This window comes from Daktulosphaira vitifoliae, unplaced genomic scaffold (assembly GCF_025091365.1).
Source record: "Daktulosphaira vitifoliae isolate Bord-2020 unplaced genomic scaffold, ASM2509136v1 Scaffold_3, whole genome shotgun sequence".
NCBI classification, from domain to species: Eukaryota; Metazoa; Arthropoda; class Insecta; order Hemiptera; family Phylloxeridae; genus Daktulosphaira; species Daktulosphaira vitifoliae.
Genome location: NW_026099574.1, coordinates 37,846,874 through 37,856,738, shown reverse-complemented (window position 1 = coordinate 37,856,738; position 9,865 = coordinate 37,846,874). Strand labels below are relative to the sequence as shown.

At 26.1% G+C, this 9,865-nt stretch overlaps 1 protein-coding gene across 8 annotated transcripts in view; it reads left to right on the top strand.

Annotated features, from left to right (window-relative positions):
• The first annotated feature begins 5,181 nt into the window (after window positions 1–5,181).
• LOC126901555 (uncharacterized) overlaps window positions 5,182–9,865 on the top strand; it is a 14,472-nt gene continuing 9,788 nt past the window's right edge. For 4 of the 8 annotated variants that reach the window (XM_050678086.1, XM_050678084.1, XM_050678082.1 and 1 more), the window contains exons 1-3: window positions 5,182–5,348; window positions 5,499–5,540; window positions 8,325–8,399. In XM_050678086.1, the coding sequence (XP_050534043.1) occupies window positions 5,288–5,348; window positions 5,499–5,540; window positions 8,325–8,399 (178 nt within the window). In that variant the 5' untranslated portion in view covers window positions 5,182–5,287. The remainder of the gene's footprint in view (window positions 5,349–5,498; window positions 5,541–8,324; window positions 8,400–9,865) is intronic. The other 4 variants (XM_050678080.1, XM_050678085.1, XM_050678083.1 and 1 more) reach the window with 1 other exon arrangement.

The window sequence follows — 9,865 nt, the reverse complement described above, 5'->3', positions numbered from 1 at the left end:
AAAAAAATTGTGGTAAAAATTATTAGGTTAATTATTCAAATTTCATAAAATGATGTCTATAAATTGTTTACTTCAAAATAAATATAAAATTTATTTATTTATAGTAATGTTGAGTTTCTGCCCTAAATAAATTTTTTTTCTTTGAATTTATATCAGACATTGTGTGCGAAAATGAAAGACTGTAAAATAAAAATATAATGTATTTAACAAATACATAATATCAATGAAATACAAAAATTTCATGTCTTATAAAATTTTTTTATTAATCTATGAAAATTTTGTATAATCTAATAATGTATTCAACTTTAGTTAGATTGGTATTTCATTGACATTATTTTATCTATTTTACTTACATTATAAAATAGTCTCTTGAGTTAAACAAAAATTTTGAAAAACTTTCAGAACTTCAAATTGATCATAATTTGACTAATGCACTATTGAATAAAACCATAAAGATAAGCAGTTATTAAATGAAAATAATATCAGGGCTCTAATTTGGGGTTGTTCTTAATATTAAATAAAATAATATAACGGATAAAGACAACAAAGCAGTAAAAATTTGTGTTTCTCAACTTAGGGATCTCAATTTTTATTTAAGTTTAATAATAAACATAATGCAACAAGCAATAATAAAATTTATCATTTTTACTGTCATGTGATAATTACTTTAATGCTAAAAAACATTTTATGAATCTATAATCTATTTTTAAATTCAACACATTAGAAGTTTAGATTAAATCTATTTCAGTATATTTTTTTATTATTTTGCATATATCAAACTTTAACGCATTTATTGATTTAAGTGTCATTGTATTTTATGGCCAAAGAAAATAGTTTAAAAACAAGTATGTTCGTAATTTGAGCTCTTTTTCGCTAACTTCGCTTTTTCGCTTGTTTATTTAAAAATAAAAAAATAATTTTATATACAGAGTGATTATCTATGCTTTTCGAAATATCTTCAAAAATATTAAATATAATCGTAATTTTATTTTTTTTAATAATAATGGTATTTTGTTCAGATATTTTAGATAAAAAATTATATTTCTGCTATCATCCCATATAATAGTAGTGGGCATTACCCCATTGCTACTTTTTTCTATTTATCATTTTATAACCAAGGTTATAATATAACACTAAGTGAATATTTAATTCCCACGGACATTTAAATTGATTTATATTTAATGACTAATAGTTTATAAATTAGTTAAAGTAGGTAAATATATGAGTATTTGTAGCTTAAATAGATGAGTAAAATAATTTAAGCCAATGTCTATTAAATATTAATTAGCATATACTGTATGATTCTTTTCAAAGTTAACCAAATTTCTCTTAAAATAATCATTTTTTTTTTGTGAATTTAGGCTTTTGTTAGTTACATATACGTTGCTTATAGTGTAACAGTACGTATCTAATATTGGAAAAAATGAGATTATTTTAAATTATGAAAAATAAAGTTTTTCTGAACGATTTTTTTTAAAACTTTTTAATGAGTCTTATAGTTCTATTGACATTTATGGCACATAAAATTTCCTCTTAAATTAACACATGTATAATTCAAATTTATTTTTTGATCATCCTGTAAACCAAGAAAAACTATAATCGTTATCTACGTAAGCATTTCGAAACGGTCAGTGATTAAAAATCCCATGAATTATCCGATCAATATTTTATAATGAAATATTAAAAGTCAAATGTTTTTCGATTTTTTAATAAATCAGCTACATAAGTTTTTTTTATATTTATTTAATATAAAAGTTAATATACAAGTTTAATGTAGAAGTGTGTAAAAAATTCATTTTTCAATAATTTGTTTTAAAAATAAAGCAAAGAAAAACAAAATTATAAAAAGGTTAAAAATCAATACTTTATAATTTCGATCTTTTAAATATGTCATAGTAAAATACAGCAAGAGTATTAATAATTATGGGATTTGTTGGACTACCTCATGAAAAAAATCATTAAAGTTTCATATCATATTTATTAATATTTATAGTAAATAGCTGAGGAAGTATTAAAAAACGTTGTTACTAGTATAATTAAGTTTTACCACAGTAGTAAGCAATTTTTAAATTCTTAAGCAATATAATAATGTCATATAAAAGGAAAACGTATGATTAGCAAATTAATAATGGTGGGAAAAATAATATATAAAGGTAAACATAAAAAGTATAGAGGGATTGACGTTTTGACGAAGAAACGTGGAGTTACGGGCTTGGCGTTTGGTGTAAGTAACTTTGTATTTTGTACGACTTAATCTATTTTGTGTTTCATTTTTATATTACATTTTGATTTTGTGTTTATTATGTTTCGTAAATAAAATAACTATTTAAAAACCTGCACTTGAGCGTAAGTACTTTATATCGTTAAAATTGTGTGTGTGTGTGTGTGTGTGCGGCAACAGTCGAGGTTGAACTGATAGTCCTTTAATCNGCAACAGTCGAGGTTGAACTGCTAGTCCTTTAATCGATCTTAATAATTAGTGTGCGTGCTGGCTAGTTTTTGGGCTTAACCGTCCTTTAGTAGGTATAGTGAAAAGATAGTTTTGCTGGTGGCTTACGAGAAGCCACCTTTCAGTCTGCTACTATTGAGCTAGACCGTATTGACGGGTCTAAGCTCTACCCCTTTAGTAGTTCACTATTTAGAGAAATTGGGGCNACCCCTTTAGTAGTTCACTATTTAGAGAAATTGACCAATGTATCCAATAGCAGGACTCGAGAAGAGCTTAAAACGACGAACTGGTCGTCAAAAAAATATTATTTAATTTGTGTACTAATTTTTATATCTACGTCGGGGTACTACCGACGTACAACATATTGTTATTTAGAGTCGGCTTTATGTTACTGACCAGAGCCAACCATATTATGGCAATGCTAAAGCGGTGACTGAATGATTCAGTTCGTCACACAACGTCTCCTATTTACAGGTGTTCATAATATAACAATGTTTTTTATTCTTATACTTTTAAATTAGTAAACAACTTATGTGTTAGAAAAATAAAGAAGTCTCACAAGATTAATTTATTTGAAATCTGTATTTTTTTCATTAAATAAATAATGTACGTTCATTTTGACTATCATTGGTTTGTTATAATTTAATTACTAATTAAAATTATAATTTATCATAAACTATTGATAGCTAATATTTATACTTCAGAATGGCTATCTCTCCANATAGCTAATATTTATACTTCAGAATGGCTATCTTTCCCACCAACCTAAGCATTCTTATGCAGCTGGTTTGGTCATTTCTACACTTCGTTAAACACTATGCCTCCTACGATGGACATCTGTCTCACCTTATTATTATGTATTCACACCTATTGCGAATAATCAAAATAAATTAATCAAAGGCTAATGGTGTGGAGATCAGCTCTTGAAGGAAAGGGGTTTAAGAATAAGTAAGAGTAAGACAGAGTACGAGTTTGATAAATGAGAACACGAGGTAGGTGAAATGAGGAGTTGAGTGACAATAGGCGAGGACGTGATAGGAGAGGTGGAAAGTTTTAAGTATTTAGGATCAATTGTGCAAAAGAGCGATTGTATTGACGAGGATCTAAGACACAGGATTAAATGCGGCTAGTTAAAGTGGAAAGAAGCATCTGGTGTGTTATACAATACAAAATTCCAATGAGACTGAAAGGTAAATTCTATAAGACTAGTGAGACCAGCTATGATGTATGGTTCAGAGTGTTAGGTGGTTGACAAAAAAATAGAGCAGAGAATGAATGTAGCAGATATAAAAATGCTTTGATGGATGAGTGGAGTGAATAAAGAAGATAGGATAAGGAGGGAGTATAGGTGTAGCGTCAATTGTAGGTAAGAGAGGAAAATAGACTTAGTTGGTTTTATCATGTTATGAAGAGAAAGGAATCGAAAGCTGTAAGAACAGTTATAGAAATGAAGCTTCAAAAAAAAATAAAGCGGTCACGTTGGATGATTTATATATGAATTTTCTTTTCAACAATACTATTATTTTATCTATACAAAATGTTTATTAATTTTTAAATCTATAATTATTTGTAATGAATTAAACTCATCATTTTTTTTTTTATAAAATATCAACTAAAATAGTATTGTATGATAGCATTTTTCTGTAAAATAATCAAAATAGAAAAAAACTTAGTATAATTGGAACTCAGCATAGAACGGACTATTATAGATTAAAATTTGTAAGTGATTAAAATCGAAATTCGATATATTTCAAATTAACGAAGTCGAAAAACCTCGACACGATTAAGCATAAATTAAGTACCATTATTTTGACCTTCATTGCTGGTTACAATTTCAGTAGGAATTTAAATTCTAATTTATCATAGATAATAAATTTGTAGTGATAGGCTATATAAAGAAGTAATTCTCATGCAAATTTCAGAAATTATATCCATTCGCAGAAGTCAGGAAAAATCGTAGAAGCTTAACCTCGCCATCTTACCCCGCTTTACCCTACAATTTATATTTTATATGAGAGGGAAGGAAACTTCTACTATATTAAACAATTTATTTGGTGATTGTTAATATAAAAGTTGTCCACATGATTAGTCTACTATAAAAAATTGGCTTTCTAAGTTATAAATACTTCATTTTCAATCAAGAAAATAATTTAACAAGCATTTAATATTTGAGTTAAATTTAAACACTTAGAAATTATGAAATTAAAAATTAAAAATTATTGTAGAATTTTACAGATTCTTATTCAATCGTTTAAGTGTTTTATAGTGATTCACTGCGCCGATGGTTGTTTACTATAAGAAATCGTCCATCATAGTAAAAATAATAGCTATTTTGTAATAAGAAAAAATAAAGTAATAAATTAAATTTGTTGAAATCATCAATTCATTTTTATCGAAAGTTTAAAAGAAAGACTAACTAATTTATCAACATTTTTTATGTAAAACTTAAAATTTTCAAATATTCTTATTCATAAAGTCTCATATTAAAATTTAATTGACGCAGTAATTTTTGGATGAAGTTACAGCTTTTTAAATAAACTGGACATGTATTTTAAGCATGATAAATTTCAAAAAAAATATCGCATAAAATTATATTCATTATTTTTTATAACTATATTTACTACAAAAATATTGAATTAATTATTTCAGTTATAATAATATCGTCATCAGTACCTAAATAAAACAACTAAATTGTATAAAATTAGCTTAATTTCCTATAAAATGATTTTCATTTTGGTTTTTATTCATACTTTCAATTATTTCAATTTGTACGAATCCAAACATATTTTTTCAAAAAAATTTATAACATTCATCAAAATAATTTTTTTTGCTTCAAATATGTTTAAAAAAAATGTAGTAGTATTACTATTTGTTATTTTTTTATCAACTGAACTGACAGGTATATATTTGTTTATTATTGTTTCTTTATTGGTTTTATTATAAATATTATATATTCATCGCTAAACTAAATGTGTTTACTAATAACTTTGTAAATTTTTACTTCATAACATTTGATTAACTTTTTTACATAGTAATCTAATGTTTTCAGGAGTATTAAGCAAAATAGACAAAGCAACAAAATTTGGAAAAAGTAATTATTTTTAATAAAGAACTATTATATCATAGTTCAATGAAGTATAAGATTTTTTATATAGAACAAAAGTTCACTATTATATATTTCATTGTGAATTAATGAAAAACGTATGAAATATTTTTTTTTTTATAATAATAAGTCAAATTTAAAAAAAAACCAGCAGAATTGGATCGCGTCACAGTGGGAACGTGACATAGTTGGGACTAGTATAGATGATATCTGACAGTGATTAAAATTACTATCATAAAAAACGCTTCGATGCAAGTCTGTAGATAGTGTTTAATTTTAAAAAATTAATGGATTATACCAAAAGCCACATGACCACCTATTACATTATTTATATTCTGATTACAAGTTTTATGATATATATATATATATATATATATATATATATATGTATAATATATAAATATATAAAGGGAAATGGTCCGATTTAAAAAAAATGTATGCCGCATAAAAGAAGAATATAAATAGTAATTATCTTCAAAAAATTATAATGATCCATACATTTTTCAAAAAGTTATTATTGGATACGCATCACGAGAGGGTGTTTCCTACATTTTTTGTTAAGTCTGATAACGCAACTCGCACTACCACCACCTGTTATACGAGAATTCATTTACTACGTTGGATGCTAGTGTATGTGATTCTTGTGTCTCGCCAAGTTATTATCGGTTTGGATGTTTTTAAGTTTTTCGCCGACATCCATAACTTGTTTGTTAGATGGTTCTACGATGCTTGCGAGACCGTAGTTGTTTAAAAAACGTATTTTGTCGCCCTTGTGATACGCTCATCCATAATTAAATTCGTACATCTTGAACTATTATTCACGCCAGTACATTTTGCCAGTTCAACTGTTAAGTCAACGACTTCACCCGTCTGCTCTTCATATATACACCAAGGTGGTCCTTAGCTCATAGGTGTAGAATTTTTTTTTTCGAAATTTGATCGGGCCACCCCCCAAATTTGTTCAAAACTATAAAAAAATGGTTCATACTTAATTTCGTTAATTTTGGTCAACCCTAAGCCGTGCCTCAAGAGGGCCGAAAACTTAGTAATAAGGGTAGTTTTTCAGTTATTGTGGTTTATCTCAATAACTATGACATTTACGTAAACGTTTATAAGAAAAAAATTGTAGATATGAATATTTTGAATAATAAAGTTAAATACTAAAAAAGTCGAAAGTCAAGTATTTACCTCGTAAAAGTTAAAAGTTCAAACAAATTTTAAAAAAGGTGAGCAGGTCAGATTTATAAAAAAAGATACAAAATGATAGATAAATACCTCACGTATATATAAAAAAATTATATTGATTTGGTCATTTTTAAAAAAAAGTCATGACAGTTTTAAGTAAAAAAACCCAGCACAGGGGGGTCGCGGCACAGTGGTGACGTGGCATAAAATCACTATTAAAAAAAAACGCTTCGATGCAAATCTTTAGATAGTATTTAATTTTAAAAAATTGGTGGATTATTCCAAAAGCTACATGATCTGCTAGTTCCTTATTAATATTCTGATTAAGATAAAGTATGTCGAATGAAAAAGGGATTATTAAAAATTATTATTTCTCATAAAAAAATTATGTTGATCCATACACTTTTCAATAAGTTATAGCACTATAATGTTAAAAATGTAAAAAATAAAATCGAAAATTTTCACACAATAATAGCGTTTGGTAGCCATTTTCACCGTGAAGACAAAATAAAGTCGGACATTTTTTTTTTGCATAATAAAGTACAGGACATTAGCTTTAATTTTAGATATATATAAAGATTCAGACTTTCCGGAACACTTTCAAAATTTAAGTTGAAAAAGTAAATTATTTGTGAAAAAGTTGTCATTTTAAACCCCCCCTGTGGACTGGTAAAAAATCAGATTTATAAAAAAATTATACCGAATGAAAGGTAAAGACATCATGCATCTATAAAAAAAAATTATATTGAATTGGTTATTTTTAAAAATGTTATGGCACTTTTAAGTAAAAAAAATTGAATAAACCAATACCTTCTCAGCTTCGATGCGAAGCTAAAATATATCAAATGATAGGTAAAGACATTATGCATCTATAAAAAAAATATATTGATTTGTTAATTTTTGAAAAAGTTATGGCAGTTTTAAGTAAAAAAAATTGAAAAAATTACGAAAATTAGTGATTTTTAAATTTGTAACTTTTTTGGAGGTTCTCCCATTTACGGGGAACGAGGGAAATTTTTTCAATTTTTGAGGGTAATATCTTCGACTAGATACAATTTGTGATCTTCTGATGTATCGTTGAGAAAATTTGGTCTAGTGAGAACTGAAAAAAGTAGTCACATACATAAAAAAAAAAAAATAATAAATAAACACATCATGTAAAATTAATACCTTCTCAGCTTCACATCTAAAAGTTTTAAAAATGTAAAAATTTATCGACTTTAAAAATCGTAATTTTTTGGAGGATTATCACCATTTACGGAGAATGAGAGAAAATTTTCAATTATTGAGGATAATGTCTTTAACTAGTTATGATTTGTGTACTTGTGTCGTATTGTTGAGAAAAATCGGTCCAGCATATGTTGAAAAAATAGTGAAAGACTAAAATAAAAAATAAACACATCCTAATAAAATTAATACGTTCTCATTTTCGCATTGAATCTAAAACGTGACTAAGTAAAAAGTAATCTTATAATTTGAAAAACCATAAGTATCTTGTATATAACTAGATAAAATTTAATAAATGTGTGACTAAGTTTTTTTTTCATCAAACTACTTTGGTTATGATACTAATATGATAATTTTCAGAAATCATAAATGGAGCAAAAAGCTTATTAGGTGTTAGTAATTCAGGTTGCTGTCCATCAGGCGAGGAAATAATAAGTAAATACATTTTATTAATAGTTATTAAAAACTTACTCTTTAGCATTAGTTCATTATTTAATTTTTGTTTTCCACAATATATTTATGAGATACAAAATTTAGTTTTGATCATATTTTTTTCAATACTTTAATATGATAAACTCCTAGTGTTTGAAATTTGCTATTTTCGATTTATCGAATACATTGCAACCGTTACATTTTAAAAAATAGTTGACTACAATAATCACTACTTTTTTAAATATGAAGAGACGATATAACATATGATACTTTTAATGTACTGTAACATGTTTTGTATAAAATTTATAGTAAAAAATGTTTACTAAAAAAAACATACATAATTACTTAACTAAATATTAGAACAAGGTAATGGAACCATTAAAGGATGAGCTCGAAAAGTTAAAATCTAGATCAATTTTTCGGTATATTATGGTTGAAACAATAAAAAATTCAATATGTCACACAACTAAATAATCGATTCAATCAGTAAAATTAAACTTTTCAACTTTCCTAAACATTTTTTGCTTTTGCAAATTATATAATAATAAACAAAACCTTTAGCACAGTGGGGTAGCGGCACAGTTGGANTCAATACTTTAATATGATAAACTCCTAGTGTTTGAAATTTGCTATTTTCGATTTATCGAATACATTGCAACCGTTACATTTTAAAAAATAGTTGACTACAATAATCACTACTTTTTTAAATATGAAGAGACGATATAACATATGATACTTTTAATGTACTGTAACATGTTTTGTATAAAATTTATAGTAAAAAATGTTTACTAAAAAAAACATACATAATTACTTAACTAAATATTAGAACAAGGTAATGGAACCATTAAAGGATGAGCTCGAAAAGTTAAAATCTAGATCAATTTTTCGGTATATTATGGTTGAAACAATAAAAAATTCAATATGTCACACAACTAAATAATCGATTCAATCAGTAAAATTAAACTTTTCAACTTTCCTAAACATTTTTTGCTTTTGCAAATTATATAATAATAAACAAAACCTTTAGCACAGTGGGGTAGCGGCACAGTTGGATCGTGGCATAGTTGGGTCCAGTATAGATGATATCTGACAGTGATTAAAATCACTATCATAAAAAGCGCTTCGATGCAAATCTGTAGATAGTGTTTAATTTAAAAAAAAAATTTGTTAAAATAGAATATTTTTGGATACGGTAGCCATTTGCGCATAGAAGATAGGTTGTCGGGACAAATTTTTTTATTTTATTTTATAGAACATAAAATAAGCTTTAATTTGATATATATTTGAAGGACACAGTATTTCCGGAACTTTTTCAAAAATTAAGTTGAAAAAGTTATTTTTTGTAAAAAAGTTACTATTTTAAATCCCCTCAGTGAGCAGAATAAGTGTTAGATTTTCAAAAAAAATTATATCAAATGAAAGGGAAATATCTAAGGTTTCAATACAAAAAAATATTATTTTTATTTGTT